We start from the raw sequence: 17,210 nt of genomic DNA, 5'->3' as shown, positions 1-17,210 counted from the left end.
ATATGGTAGACTCGGTAAGATGAGCTTTAATAGAAAAACATATGTCGGTAAAATTATAAATTTATAAAGAGCTTAACACCATTTGTGTTTCACTTTGGATGGTTAGTAAATACACCTCTGAAACTAATAATAGTAATAATGATTTGGTGGACATTTGAATACACCTACCTGCCTTATCGGTAAAAGTGAGGCACAACAACGTGTAACTACCTTCTTAAGAATACCTGCAGAAGGTATAAATATTATCGCGTAAATATCTCAATAATTACCTGTATACTTTGAGAAAGAGCAGAATCTATTGGAAATAATGTTGATGAATAACGATAATAGAATATAGTTGAATATTCACCGCTTATAAATGTAGCCCCTAAATGGGAAAAAATGAATATTAATTATAATGCTCATTACAATCTTGATATTTTTTCTAGATTTTGTCAAAAGGAAGAAGCGAGATTCTCCTAGTTGTCCATTATGCGGATTGACAATTTCGCTAGGAAATTTAGAAACTCATTTCATGCATGAATTGGAGCGGCTTTACAAATTAAGTGGATCAGGAGTGGTCGCGTCGAGGAAAAGAAATAGACCAGAACAAACAAGAATACCAGCTCTACCTGGAGACAGTGGTCCGGAAGGCCGATTTGAGGTATGAACGAATCGATTTAAAAATACAAATATATTATTGTGATTCATGTTTAGACATTTGAAGATAGATATTTGTCGACCAAACCAGCTAGAAAATTGATAATTTAATCCGCGCTAAGTCGTATAGAGCTCAGTGAGACACAAAACGTAATTTTAAGATTTCTTTAGTTATCACGTTTCTAAAATTTAGTTCATTCTCTTTTATTCAATTTTTAAGATTTGATTTAGTTAATTAAGAGTTTTGGTGTTTTCAATTGCCCATTTAATGAATTATTAGTTTCAGTGCTCTATTTGAATAGATTTCATTATCGTTTAAAAGTATACTTTACGCATGTATTGAGTAGTTAACCTCGTACATAATTATTGTTATAAGTTATTAGTTTATGCAAAGCTCATAAAAAACTGCAATGTGAAATGTATTTATATAATTATAAACATCATAGTTTCCAAGGTTATTACGTGTCATAATGTAAATATGTGTACGGTCAGTAAACATATATATTTTGGTTAGCGAGGCATCGAAAGGGTTGGTTTTTGGTACTCATATTCTGAACGGTGTGTTATAGTAAACTAAACTCCAGTAGTGTATGTTAGTTAAAAGTGATAATGTATTTAGTTAGCATGTAAATAAATCCCAACGATGGTAAATTGGATCTAGCGATTACTGACGCCCCTATATATTACACTCCAAATCCATGAAGGGAACAGCCATTGAATTTTACGAAAAACAAACATAAAAACATAATCATTATTCTTCTACACTTCAGCATACCGTAGTTTACCAGAATAAAAATGATTAACGGAAAGATGTGAACAATGTTTGTATACATTTTTTATATTTTGGTGTTAAAGATTTTGTAATCGTACAAAAAATCAAAAATTTTTTTATTCAAGGTTTACCAACATGTGTCTGTTGCATAAAAAGGAGTTTTGTAGTCCACATTTCCAAGGAGAAAAAAATAGAAAAATATGAACCTGCTTCGTTTTCAACCCCTCAAAGAAAATAATATGAAAGAAGGCGGTGGAAAAAACGCACCTTCGAAAAAGTCAAGTTAAATATGACTATAAAGGAGGGCATAATTCAATTTGGTATTTGAGAAAGAAAGTTAATCATTCAATATTTTACAAATCCAAAGATATTATAATTTGACAGTATTCATTCAAAGTAGTTTTCGTCCTTCCTCTTACAGAGGAAATTTATTCCTTTCTTAAAATATCAACGACAAAGATTAGGGATTTTGTTTGGAAAACGAATTTGTAGATTAATTAAAATATGTACATATGTATGTATGTACAGTGGAGTGTATGCTCTTACTATTGTTGCTACGAGAACCCGTGTGAATTTTCTGTATTTTATTTCTGCTTCTCTCAACTCTTTCCGTTCGCTCACATCCGTTGTTCTGCTCTTATTAAATTGAAATCTCCCATCAACAACTACAATGAGAGGTGTTTATCAGCTAAGTTTACATTGATTCGATTCATTGTACGAATAAAATACAAATATGAACTTTCACTTGATACTTGCAATAAACTTACAATAACAACTTCAACTCCATATACGAGGGTTGTTTGAAAAATTTTCGACCTTAGAACAAGACATTTTTCCCCATAATCATTTTTATTTATCGACACAGTCTCCTCTGAAGTTTATACATTCTTTCCAGCGATGCTCTAACCTTTTAAATCTTTCCAAATATACTAGTTACCGTCTTTATCTTCGTTTACGTATGCGATAAAGTCCTGATAATAGGGACTAAATCTGGTAAATGCGGTGTGTGGTCAACCAATTCAAAGTGCAATTCGTGAATTTTGGCTATGGCGAGTACCGAAGTGTGAGAAGGTGCGTTGTTCTGATGGAAAATTACTTTCTTTTCCTTCAAATGCGTTCACTTTTTTGCAACTGCAATGATGCGTAATAGTCTCCTGCTATTTTCCACGTTTTTAAAGATAGTACATGAACACAATTCTATGTTTATTCCAAAAAACGGTCGATATAAAAAAATGCGACTCATTTTGCTTAAACTATGACAACAATGCCTGAGAAATGTGGATTCGAATGCCCTTCTGGTTACCAAAAGTGGTATCCAACTCGCGGATTGCTCACGCATGCATATTTTCTCAGTCGTCCAGTGCCATTTGGTAAATTATTCCGAATGTTCGTCGTTAATCCAGCTGATAGAGCCATCAGCTACCAAAAATTTTACGGTTATAAATATCCGTACACAGTGTCGTAATTCCTCTTACATGTGCCTTTTAAAAACCTATATTTAATTATAGCTCGATGCTCACTCTTTTTCATTTTCGAAAACTCTTCAGTACGACCCACTCTCACGATTTTTAAACAGAAACTAAGCGTCCAAAATAGCTGAAATTTTATTAAGGAATGCACAAGTATATTCCCAGTATATTGATAAATGCTGACATCTTCATGTCGAAAACTTTTCATCAACCCTCGTACATTACACTTGTTCTATAAAGGTATCGGTGTAGTATGAATAAAATTCATGTAAGTAAATAGATTCATTTTCTTTATTCTTGTATTATCGTTTTGAAGATATTATACTAAGTTCCTATGTACTTCATAATCATAAGTAACACCACTTCAGCCTTGAAGATATTCATTACAAATAGGTAATTTCAGTGTAATAAAGTGTCAGGAATATACATATATATCTGCACATGATCTTCATACACAGTCTTAATAGAATAGTGAAAAATTCCATCTTTTTATTGTATGGAACCTAAATTATAATTAAACAGTACATTATTGTCAATAAGATTGTACATTTATTCATAGAACAGCTACGAGGTCTGGCTATTAAATAACGAGACTAGTTACGAAAAAGGGTTTTAATATAAAAATTATTCTACATTCGAATGCTCCCCTTCAATATACTCCCCTCCCCTCGCCTTACACCTTTCCATACGTTTTTTCCATAGATCGAAGCAGTGCTGGAAGTTTTCTTTGGTTAGGAGCTCTGACGTTTTTGGATTTACCGCTTGCATTGACTCAAATCGGGTCGCTTTCAAAGCAGATTTTATCTTCGGAATCACAAAAAAAAGTCGCAGGGTGCCAAATCTGGTGAGTACGGTGGGTGTTCGAGCACTGGAGTGGCGAAAAACTGCTTCACAGTTAGCGCGTTATGGGCAGGTGCAAAATCCACGAGCAGTTCTTCCAAAACTCGGGCCGTTTTTTTACGAACTCGTTCTCGCAGAGTTGCCAAAACTGACGAATAGTAAGTCCGCTTGACAGTCGTTTTTCGTTCATGTTCGGAGGAGTGTGCGATTTTTTACATTTGTGTTAAAGCCTGAGTACACTAGTTTCAATTTAATCGATTAAAGTATCATCAAGCATTATACTTCTAGTGTATATCATGGAAAGAGAATGTGTGTGATGCGAAATGAGTCATGAGAATACCTTTTGTTCTGATAAAATATGACATCAACATATCAATGAAAACGAAGTAAAAAATATCAAATAATACATAACTAATTGTATTTAAAACATATGTATTATTTGAAGCTATTATGAAGCTAATTCAAGATAACAAATTATTTCTTTTGAAACTATGAAATCAACTAATTATTCTTGTTTCAGACTTTTCAAAGAATTAGAGCTAACAGGCAGGGGCGTCTAAGAATGAAAATTCGTAAACGTAAAACTGATGACTTATGTCCAATTTGTACTGGTCATCCACAAAGAACCCAAGAAGAGATAAACCTACATGTAGAACGTTGTGTGAAGGTAAATGAAGCGTTAATGCTAGTACAAATTACTGGTTACTATTTCCTTACAACAGTTGATAACTCAAGTTTTCTGTTTACATTAAATACTACTACTACTACTACTTGCCGCCAATAAAAAAGGATTAAATATTGTTTTAGTTGCCTTCAGAAAGTTAATTCAAAATCAATACTTTTATTTGCCGTTTCAAATAGATATCAAATACTGGCAATTAGCCACCACTTTCTTTTACAAAACTCAAGAGTGATGCTTATATTGAAGTATAGCAAATACAACCTTTAATTATTGATATATCCAATAGGCGTTGTTATGGGCAAATTTACACATGATTACGGACTCATAAACACAGTATAGTCGAATTAGTACAATGAATTATACTTACTATTACTAAAAATATATTGGAATGATTGGAAAGTTCAAAATACAACTTAACAGTCATTTAATTAACATTAACATTATATTCTGATTTGGATTTAAATTTGAGTTGAAATTTAAACTTCTAGCAAGAATTTTAAATGTTATTTTATTGTAGCGCATGCAACTAATTCAGAAAATGTAGATATCAAACTTATCTTCTTTGTTCAAAATATATCTCAAAGCTGCATAGAAATGCAAGAAATTTAATCGATTTTTCTATTTAGTATTTATTTGTTCACATAATCCATCATACATGTTCTTCTACTTGTTTTGTTTCGTTTCCTGCATTTGACGTGTCTCTCCTATAAATTTTGGTTTTTGTTTCAATTCGGCTGTGCTTGTTCCTTTTAATTGAATTGTGAAAGCATGTTGCTATTCTAGTGGCTTTATAGATCTGTTCTTGGAACCCAGATACTTAAACTATATTACTTGTTCGATGAGTTTGTCTTTAGCATTCAGCTGTTAGCCTGTCTGTCTTTTTGTGTTGTGATGAGTTCAGTTTTAGATATTGATATCACCATAGTCAGTGATTTGGTTGTCTAAATGAACATTTTCAAAAGCCTTTGTAAATACTGTTTTATCATTTTGTAAATCACGATATTGAAAGGAAAGGAATCTCCTCGTCAAATACTCAATAATTCTGACGTTCGCCTCATTATGTTTGCAGTTGTTTTGATTAGGGGGAAAGAAATTGTCTTGCATAAATAAGGTGAACGCGTTAGATTGCTTTTTTCAGATCTTGTTGAAATATGTTTGAATATTATGAAGATACTTATGTTCTTACTCAAGTGAAATTGTATTAAATGGGTTTTTTATAATGGGATTCATTATTATTAAGCAATGAAATGTTAGTCTTCCTCTTTCCTAGAAGTCTTTATACCCTTTCAAGCATCAGAGTATTGGATTTTTAGTTTTCACTCTCCTTTCATCCATTTTTCCATTCGTTCCGATCTTTCACTACTTCGTTTATTTTTCTAGCAAAGTTCTATCTTTTTACTTCTGTCACTTTCTGTTAGTCCCTGCTATTTTCCTCAGTTGTTCCATTCTGTATCTTTTTATTCATTACCCAGGTTTAACTTCCATATATCAAGGTAGATTATGGAATGAAATAATGTTAAGATTTATTTATATCCAGCATCTATCCTTGCAAATCGTTGATATTTATAATGATTAAATGCATTACGTTAATGGATTCGCATAGTATTCATTCTCAAAACTTAGCCAAACAAATTATTACTATAGTCAGTAAAAGGTAGTTATCAAAAAAACAAAAATAACATAATGATAGAACTGAGTAGGACTGTAATACTGACATCAAACCATTTCCTTTCATATAATTTTTGTAAACTTGATGAGCTCTAAACTGACTTTACAAGACGTATATCCTAAGCAAGAATATAAAATGTATTTCTCAGTATTTGAACTACATTTTACGCTTATAGCATCTCTGAAAAGATATTTCTACTTCTACTACAAAATAAAAGAAAATACTAGTTACAAGCAAGAGAATATTATTTTCTCCACTCATTACTGGGGAAAATATTGTAAGAAACAAGTCTTTAATAGGTCGGAGAGATATACTTAGATGGAAGCGATTCAAAATCAAAATGTTCAAAATCAAAAAGTTTGCGATTTATGGAAATAGTAGATGTATGTAATATTTATACTAGTATTGATTCAAATTGATTCAAAATGAACGAGTCACTGTTTGTTCTTACACGATTATTAAAACTATATACAGGGTCCATCACGACGAGCTGAATCGATATTTATATGGGAAAGTACTGAGACTATTGCTCTAAAAATTTGCTTGCATGGGTTTTCCGAAATGCTCGTTTCGGGTTATACCGAAAGTGGACCCAAACTCCGTTATTTTAAACGGAAGGCTATCGTTTGCCTAAAGTCCACCATTTTTTAATTATTTCACATTTTTGAAATTTTTGGACACATGCAGCCCTCCACTAAAAAAATTCTATGCCTTAAATTGAGGGGACTTCGTTAGTAATTTCATATATCTCAAATTAACGTTTTTTGTAGAAACTTGAAAAAACTGAAATTTTCATGGTTTTTAATTGTTGGTTGTCTGGAGCGACAAAAAAAGCTAACGTATCAACAAACAAACAAACAATGAAAACAAATTGACGTTTAAGCGTTGCAAAAGTGTTCATCATGTCCCATTTAGGATTAATGAATATTATTTTAATTTGCTGGTAATATACGGGAAATGTGATAGGGCTAATAAACGAGCCTGCAATACTTTCCGTTTGCGATATCCCGATTAACCACGACCTACCCCTGATACACTTAGGCGGCTCATTCATAATTGTGAAACCCACGGTCAGTTTGTTGCACCGTGCAGCAAACTGAATCCTGTCGTAGACAATGAAGCCAATGAAATTACAGTCTTGGGATACTTCAGAGCGTATCCTGAAAATTCATTAACCGATGCAGAAAGAGATTTGGGAATATCAGAGATAAGTATTCACAGGATTCTTAAAAAACTCAAGATCCATTCGTATTCAACCTCGTTGGTACAAAATTTAAAGCCAGGTGACGATCAAAGGAAAATTGTTTGTGTGAATTTATATTAATTAAAACTCGATAAGACGAAAAATTGTTTAGAAAACTTAATTTGGATAGATGAGTGTAAAATTCAGAAGAATGGAATATTTAACTGGCGTAACTCCTTTTATTGGAATGATACTAATCCTCACATGTTTCAAGAGTACTGGAATTTCAATGTTTTTGCTGCGATAAAAAATGACAATATGCTGGTGGTACATTTTTTATGGCGAAAATTTGAATGGTAATCTTAATATTTAAAATTGAGGTTGAATTTTACTTCAAATGTTTGTTTATTTCAGGTAACAGATATCTAGAAATATTAAAAAATTATTTACACCCACTAAATCTGAATTGGAATCAGCTGTGGTATCAGTACGACGGAGCCCCACCACACGGTAATGCGCTTGTAAATAACATGTTAAAGACTCATTTTGAAGACCGAACGATAGCACACGATGGACTGCATCAATGGCCTCCCCGTTCACCGGATATCACCCCATTAGATTTTTGTTTGGGTCGTATAAAAGATATCTTGTATGCTTCGCCGCTTACATACAAAAGAAGACTGGCAGGAAAGAGTTCGGAATAAATTTTGAATTCTTTCACCGCAAGAAATTCGAAACGCCCCTGAGCACGGCTTTTAAGAAGAATCCATAAATGTTTTGAAGTTGGGGGCAAACATTTCGAACATTTACTTTAGTTTAATTTCTAGTTTCGTTCTTCTCCTCTTTTTGTAGTGTTTTCAAATATTTTTTAATTGACTAAAGTATTTTAATTTTGGATACGTTAACTTTTGTTATTCGTTGTTCGCTATCAACAGGTGACAATTAAAAACCATGAAAATTTTAGTTTTTGTACAAAAACCGTTAATTTGAGATATATCAATTTACTAACGAAGTCCCCTTAATTTAAAGCGTAGAATCCAATGGTAAAGAGAAAAATGGGGGTTGCCATTTGAAAAAATTAAGTTTTCGAGGTTTTAGATAGCGAAATTCGGCACCATTTTCTGAACACCCTACGCAAACATGTATTGTCTTATATATATTGTTGTATCTACTTATTGTTTGAAAAAGCTTATTCACTTAAAATATTGACGAAAACGTACGCTGACTAACTAGTTAGATATCGCTTCCGTTAGTTACATGAAGAAAATTCTAGGACATTTTTTTATAAAACGCAATAGTATTAAATATCGTAAACACTTCATCAGCAATTATTTTATTATAAATACGAATTATTGTAAACAACTTGGTAATGAATATATGTATCGCTCTTGAATATATGTATAGTTCATTCAATGAATATCAGTTAGTTCGCTTTTGAGATTAATTGTATTCATTTAATTATTGTAAAAAAAAAATTTTTTCGGTTTTCGAAAATTATAATTCGTTTTACGTTTTTATATGAAAACTTGACTACAAAATACTCTAACCAAAGCAGTAATAGATCGCAGATTTATACACCCATAGAAATGTGATACCAATTGGTAGCTTGGTTATTTCAAACATTATGAACCGAATGATGAAAGAGTTCGGAACGAATGGCAGCTGCACTTCTTGGTATTAATCAAAAGAATATTAATTTATAGTTCATTTTATATGTGCGTGCTAAAAAAATATTTTTGTAATTTTTTCTATCACATATTAATCATTTGTACCTCTATCATATATTGTGTAATGGAAACAAATAGATTGGAATTACTCGATATTATGCAAAAATATTAAAATTTTCGTTTTAAACATGAAGTCGACGAAATATCATGTGTGCACGACAATACGGTACTAAAAACTGCGGAATAAATACACAGTCAAATTAAAAAATGTCGAAGTAATACTAGAAAGAGCCACACAAATGTAACAACTTCTAATTAACAGGGAGGAATAAAAGCAAAAAACACTCAAACAAAGAAGATGAAATTTGAAACGTAGACAGACAGTTGAAGTTCTTATCGATCCCAGTATTATTCGAGGTAAAGATTAATTAGTTTTTAATAACTTTGAGAGTGATTCAATCATCCTAGAATATTCTACGTGATAAATTTTGTAGTCACCCATGGCTTCGTTAAGTAATGATTCTTTGTTAAAATATTAATACTTAATTCACATTCACATAAGTACATCCTTTTCGCCGCTAACTTAGCTTCGCTCTATATTTGTTTTAAAACAAAAAGCGACCTGATTATCATTGATCCTTAAGTATTCCGTGTTCATAGATAAACACCCTGAAAATATTTCTCATTAACTTCTATTTGAGAGAATCTGCTTTTTATATATGACTAGATATAAATGAGAGTATGTAACCTGGAATTTTCCATTCCGTTAATTGTTTTAAAATTTTATTATATCAGGTGGTATTAAGTTTTGGATGTCAAAACACGTGATTGATTAATGATAAAATTACAATTAAATTTTGTTATACCTTTAACGTCTGTTTGCAGTGAATATTGTGATATTCCAAGTATTTTGATTGTTTGACATGAGTTCCTCAGCATGTCAGGTCCATACATTTTGTCGCAAAATTAAAAAAATTGTTCGAATATGGTATTGTTCCCCCTGAACTTTTTTACTTAAACATTATACTCCATTAAATGAAGTCGTTTTCATAGTGCTTTTTACTGTATCTAGTAACTTCGTCGATGCTTATTTAGTTTTGAAGATACTCTATTTTTTCTTATGGTGGACAACCACACTTTATCGTACAACATTTTTTAAACGTCATTGGTAATGCTATGGAAATTTCAAAGAGACTGAATTTTTTCGCATAAAGGTCTGCAGTCGTACTACAAGCTAGTAGAAATTTTGGTGTTCTAATATTGTCTACTGCTGCCTTTGAATGTATCGACCTCACCCCTTTTTTCACCCAAAATCAGTAGCTATAGGGATATAGGGTTTTTCGGAAACTATTATCTGAATGTTCGGAAATTAATACGGACAACATCCACTGTTGAAAGACAAATAAATTTGTTTTATAAATATGTATATGAGATAAACAAATAAAACTTGAAAATCATTTGAAATTACAGAAGACGAGAAAGAAACTTGTAAAAACGAAATAATAATGTGAAATACCTAGTGAGATCCATATTTCTAGAGGTAAATTCGGAGCTACAACTATTACGTGAAAGTAACTCATTCAGCAACGCCATAGGCATATTTCAAGTAAACGAGATCCGAATAGAGCAAAATAGCCTTCAGATTCTTAAAAGCGCATTTAACAATCAACTATCATTTATTTATTTCCCCCACAAACTTTCAAATTAAATCTTGGAAACTTGGTGTTTTCCTGTTCAATTTATTATTTCCAAGCTCTTATATTCATGATATCGCATTGATATATATATATATATATATATATATATATATATATATATATATATATATATATATACTATCACCTGTATTTTACTTTTAGAATGCTATGAATGAAGAGGATGAAACAGTAGATGTAGAAAGCGACTTCGAATTAGAAGAATGGCAGGAGTCCCAGAGAAGAAGAACAAACTCATTGGTTGGTGGTATAATGATACCAACAAGCACGGGTAGAACAAATGTAGATAATGAAGGTGACGACGTTATTGTTGACGGGAACGAACCAGAAGAAAGTATATTTGGTCCATCGCAATACACAGAAAATGACGTAGTGTTGAAGGAGAACAAAGATAAAGACGTTGTGCAGTCACAGGTAAAAAGCTTTTATAAACATTAAATACTATTCACATGTTATAACCTCACACATTTAATTTAAAGTTCAAATTTTCAATTGTATCAAAATTCTGCATCTCAAAATATTTTGATTTTTTTTATTCTCCGCAATCAGTAATAAATATTAAAACAATTGATCCAAAATATTTGAAAACTTAATATTTAGTTTCCTCACAGTGAATATGACAAATCGAGAAATTAAATCAATTTTATATTCAGATACCCCTAGAATCTAAAATAATGAGAGGCGCAATTGGGTTGATTTCCTTTGTTTCTGAACAAAGAATTGTTCACCCAGTTTTAACTATTAGGAGTTAAGACAAATGGTTCACATTTTTCAAAAAAGAGTACAAATAACTTTTTCATGAGATAACTTCAATTTATGACGAGGCTGAAAATTGCAGCGAAAGGTGTTTTATATAAAAAATCAAAATTCTAATGTAAATCACCAGCATGTTTTGTGGTGACAATTTGACGAAACTGGTGCGGTGAAATATAAAAAGTAACGCAAGAGCAATAAATTTGGTTACGGCTACAGCAGAGCTCAATATCTCCTGATGATCAGTAACCGAACAGACATGAATATTACCAGACACTGTTAGTTATACGAGGGAAAAGCAAAAGTTTCATATAAGTAAAATGCAAATTTTTCAATATCTCGATGGGGTTGATATTTATTAAAACTGACCTAAAACATTTATTCGAGATAATATATATATATATATATATATATATATATATATATATATATATACATTTAATTTAGTCTAATATATTTATAAATAATATCTGTTTCCACTTCTGATTAGCTAAGAACGTTTTAATAGTCGAATCCGTTCAACGTTTCGGTCCTCGATTGGACCATTTTCAAAAAAAAACTAATGAAAGTTATAGAATTTTGATTAGAAAACACTAGATGGATTAAAATTATTCTAAAAAAAATTTTGCCATGTCATAAAGGATTCAAGGGAGACGAAAGTCCAGAAAATGAGTGAAATAACCTTTAACTGGCTTAGAATCTTTATCAAACATAAAAATAAACTTACAAGAAGGAATTTCAGGAGCAGAAATGATCTCTCTGGTAGATTCTTTCAGGATAAACCATCGCAGGAATAAACTTTGACGAGAAATTTGTACAAGCGAGGATGTGAGTGTAAAATAAGATTATACTATAAATATAAATCAATTACTTATCACTGTTTCCAAACGAACTACTATTAATTAGGTAAAGATGTTAAGCGAAGACAAAGATACTTAAAAAATTTAAAATAGTACAGAATAATGCATTTCTAACTGATCCAAAAATAATTAGTTCATCTTACTTCTCGTTGTTTGTTGTGTGGGTAACAAACTATAAAAATATAGTAATAAATAATAAATGAATCAAATAGCTCGTTTCATACTCTCGCCTTCAATTTTCAGGTGGCGACTGTGAATTCTAGTGGTGATGTGGAAATAAAAGTGGAAAGTGATGCTCAGCAATGTGATAGTAACGTGACTACGTCAGATGCTGAACCCAGTAATAGGGCACAAATTATCAATAAGCTGAGAAGTAGAATCAAACAATTAGAGTCCGAGGGAGAACTTTCCAGTAGCACAGACGGTGAAGGCTACAAATGTTTGATTTGCTTGGTAAGATTTGAAGTTTTTGCTAGCAAATTAGTTCTTAAAACAATACAATATGTTGAGATGTTAGGATAATTCAAAAAATACGAAACTTTGAATGAATGTTGATAAATATCATATTTAACTTAAATATTATAATAATAATGATAATAATTTAGAGGTTTAATAATGATCTTGTCGAAGTCCTTCAGGCTAACAACTTGGACAAATCTTACAATGGGAATTTGCGGTTGCTGGATTTCTGTTAGTTGTTTCCTCAAATGATGTTTAGGGAAAAGCCTTGAAAGGTATCAACGAAACTAAAAATGCTCCGTATATGTTTTTTAGGGGTCGAAAGTTTCTTACATTACGAGAATACTCCGACATTGTATCTTATCCATTTGAGGATCGGATGAATCAACTTCTAGGAGTGGGTATAAATAGAAAAATTCCAGAAATGCAATATGTCGAATTTAACAAGATGTCTGAGGCGAATCGTTGGGGCAATAACTAGAACTCATACATAAGTCAATTTAAAAAGCTTGTTCAAAAAATAATTTCTGTGGAGAAGAAAAAGCAGAAATTTTTTCTTTTAAAAATATTAAAAATTAAATGGTAACATATTTCTTCAAAAACACCGAAAAGATCATACTGCCGTCTAAGATAAAGTTTTAAGAGTTGCTTTTAATATATAATAGTGTCTGAGAGATGATGGTTGATTCCGATTTAATTTCTGTTTACAAAAAGTAGTTTTTATATATTTCAACCAACACAAACTTTTTATGTTGAAAACACTTGTTTATGCCAGATTACCTCTAAGCTTCGCTAAATATAAATCAATTCACTCCATATATTTTGAGGTTGAATTATTTTAAATTAGAATGTTTTCGGCTTATAATTAGTAATTATGAAACAATTTAGTTTCATTCTATAATAAACATTCATCTAATTATCTAAACCTGTTATAACATAAGCATTGTTATTTTATATTTCTTATTGAAATTAATTTGTTTGGAACTCAGGCACTAACGTACACTAACTACACTATTCTACGTCACAAAATGCAAAGTGAGAATAAGAAGAATCGAAATTGATTCTGCATTAGGACAATACATGGTTACACACATCATAGGAAACAAGCCAGTATTTGGACCCAAAAAAATCCCAGTTAGTTATACACTACCTTAGAGCTCTGACTTGGTAACCAATATTATCGCTCGAAGGAGTAGTTGACGTCTGTAAAAACGTATTCTAGTCTGGTGCTGACTAGACAAAGTACTTGGAAGGATCATTCAGTTACATGCAAAAGTGTACTGATCTTGAATTCAAGAAGATTGTTTAAAATCATATACCTTCATGTGTTCTTCATATTCTTGATATGGACCTCCATATAATAAATTTTTAATGTCTTTTATCTGAGTTTACATGTAAGAGACAATAAGACGAAATATCTATTAGAAAGCTAATAAATAATTTAAATTATAAATTTCAAACGAAAACTGAATTCTACATTGGACTTTCTATGTTTGCAGGAAAATTTCAAGAATCCTGTTATATCAACAGTCTGCTGGCATGTACACTGTGAAGAATGTTGGCTCCATACCTTGGTTAGTTGAGCACCGGTCTCATATTTGTAGTATAATTAGAATTTTTCTAATAGTAATTTTATTAATAATCTCTAGATACAATTTTTTTGCTTAAAAATGAAATATTAGTCTCAGGTTTTTCAAACAGATACCACAAAATCTGACATACCTCGACAAAATGCTCAAAAAATACATGTTGAGTTTTTAGCTTGCTTGACATCGGTATACAACTCCATTATTTATAAACGGAATATATATATATATACTCCTAGTATGTATATATATATATATATATATATATATATATATATATATATATATATATATATAAAACAAGCACAAGAAGGTAAATACTATTACACTCGAGTAGTTCGAGTGGTGCCTACCATGTAGAGATACCTGTAAATATTGATCTTGAACTGTCTTGGTAGCTGATTCCACAGGCTTGCAGTTTTTGAGGAAGGGGTCCCGATAAATACAAGTCCTGAGATTCTGCAAGCGAACTCTGTGTTCATGAGCCACGTCTACCTGTCAAATAGATCTTGCAAATACTGCTGCAGCTGAGATTATGTTCGACAGCTGATCATGTTAGCAAACTCAAGATATCCCAAGATTAGCTGGTTAACGACTTTCTCCATGACCTTGGCAATAGTTGGGACTAAAGCAATCGGACGGTAGTTGTTGGGAACCGTCTTTTTTCCTGTTTTGGTATGGGTTGAACCCGAGCAAATATCCAATTTGTGAGGATAAAACCTCTATCTTATATGATAAAGAAAACTGTTTGCATAGCGGTTAGTTCAACTGCCATTTCTTCAATACGGTGGGCGGTATTCCAACTGGGCTAGTAGCTTTATTGGTGTTCATGCCTTTGAGAAGATTTACAACATCTCAGTGTGGAAATTCTATTTCTGGCTTCAATGTACCAAGACAGGATGCAGACAGGATGGGTGGTAGTTTTCCCCGCGAAACAATAGTTGAATTTGAAGCAAACATGTGAACCAACAAATCCGCCTTCTCTTTTGCGTCACCTATCTTTTTTTTGACTTACAAAAGCCTTGGCTGACCGTTTTTGTCACAAACCAGAAAGTCCCTTATCTATATAGGCAATTGAGAAGTTTGTTTCTCACTCTCTCATTATATCGTTCATTATAAGCATCTATGGTCTGCTTGCAGGTATTTTTCGAAGCAGCAAAGTTTATACGATTTTCGGTACTAGGATTTGAGCACCATTTGTTGTGAGCAGAATTTTTGTTGTTGACTACTCTAATGCCGTTTTTATCAAGCCATGGATTGTTGTCTACGGAACCCTTGAAAAAATTAGGGATATAAGCATCCATACCTGCAAAAATTACTTCCGAAATCTTGTTTGCACATACTGAAGGGTCACTGAAGTTAAAGTAAACATCATTCCAAGAAAACATAAAAAGGAAATCTTTCCGATGCTTCCATTTGCCTGATTTATAATGCCAAACTTTACTTGGTCTTGGTGGATCCTAAGTTTGAATTTCTAGTCCGCACGTTGCTGTAATTAGTGTATGATCTGATTTTATCCATCTGATTGTACATGAACGATCGCGTTGTACAAATCAGGGTCTGTTGTTAGAAATAGGTCTAAGATGCTAGCAAAGTCGCCATCTCGAATGGGAACTCTTAACAAAATCTTCAGTTTCCCTCCCCTCACCATCATTTCTGTTGGCAAATTTCAACCAGCTGACGTGATGAACATTTAAGTGGTTTGCTTGCAGGTAATCGATTTTATCGGCAGGATTTGAGGATAATTGCCTGTAGAGATAATTGCTAACGAAAACGACGAATCCAAAGTTATGCCTGAATCGGGTGTGTCGTATCCCGGATATACAAGATGAGCCTTGGATGTTGTTGAGGGCACCTTTGTTTCTACTAGAGCCAGAATATGAGGTTTCGTTGACTGCAGATGTTGGTGTACAGCGTTTAGACTTGTATTAAGACCTGGTATATTGCAGAAATCTACCTTAAACATTTTTTGTCTGAACGATCCTCCAGATCAGCCTCCATTAGGAGATCCGAACGGGATGCTACTTTAACTCCGGAATATTTTGATCTAGAATATGTCACCATGCTTTTTTTTCCCTCTTTTTCCCACCCTGGGAACCGAGCGCATCGGCACAGCGACAAAACTTGGAACCCTTAGGGCCAATTCGCTTCGACTAGATCCGATGCGGTGGTATCTCACCGGGCGATGCGAATGGGCCACATATACCACACATAACTACATAATATGCTAAATATCTACAAAATATGCCGATATATACAGGGTGGCTTAAATTCAATCAATCGCTACAAAATAATTTTCCTCAATTTTTATAATTACAAATTGTCAAATAATATAATTATTTTTATTTGATAAATAACAAAAACAATATTCCATTGAAACTGACGATCATTGCAGAAACCTCGAAGAACAAGATTTTGATGAAAATATTTTTTATGCCTTCTTCATATAAGCTTGTCGCCAATGTTATCTATCATGTAGTAACATGTTCATTCAGCTAATTAAAAGTAAATGCCGCAATAGGCACTTTTTAAAAAGATACTTAATTAGAACAGCAAAAAGACATTATTAACAATTAAAATTACAGTGTACAATATTGATTATTGATTGGTATTTTATAGAAAAAGTAAATGTAATTTAAAACTAAAAATATGTAATTCAGCAAGATCATCAGTTCGATGGAATATTTGTTGAATTGTGGATCAGCCACTTATGTTTGTTATGACGGTTCGAATACCATGTATGAACCATGGGTCACCAAACTGTAACTAGCTCGTCATCATCGCTAAAGTGTTGACCATCAAAGAAAGATTTTAGGTATAAGAAGAAATAAAAGTCGCTTTGAGCGAGGTCCAAGCTATACAGAGGATGATCAAGCACGTCCCAGTCAAATTCTTGTAGGAGTGAGCAAAGTTTCG

At 32.3% G+C, this 17,210-nt stretch overlaps 1 protein-coding gene across 1 annotated transcript in view; it reads left to right on the top strand.

Moving 5' to 3' along the window:
• LOC130450888 (E3 ubiquitin-protein ligase RNF220-like) overlaps positions 1–17,210 on the top strand; it is a 164,999-nt gene that overhangs the window by 143,894 nt on the left and 3,895 nt on the right. Inside the window, exons 4-8 of the mRNA XM_056789590.1 lie at positions 429–643; positions 4,241–4,387; positions 10,781–11,050; positions 12,493–12,702; positions 14,208–14,282. Of these exons, the coding sequence (XP_056645568.1) occupies positions 429–643; positions 4,241–4,387; positions 10,781–11,050; positions 12,493–12,702; positions 14,208–14,282 (917 nt within the window). The remainder of the gene's footprint in view (positions 1–428; positions 644–4,240; positions 4,388–10,780; positions 11,051–12,492; positions 12,703–14,207; positions 14,283–17,210) is intronic.

Source organism: Diorhabda sublineata, chromosome X (genome assembly GCF_026230105.1).
Source record: "Diorhabda sublineata isolate icDioSubl1.1 chromosome X, icDioSubl1.1, whole genome shotgun sequence".
In the NCBI taxonomy this organism is placed as follows: domain Eukaryota; kingdom Metazoa; phylum Arthropoda; class Insecta; order Coleoptera; family Chrysomelidae; genus Diorhabda; species Diorhabda sublineata.
The sequence above is the reverse complement of the archived record's forward strand: the minus strand, read 5'-3'. Positions and strand labels throughout refer to the sequence as shown.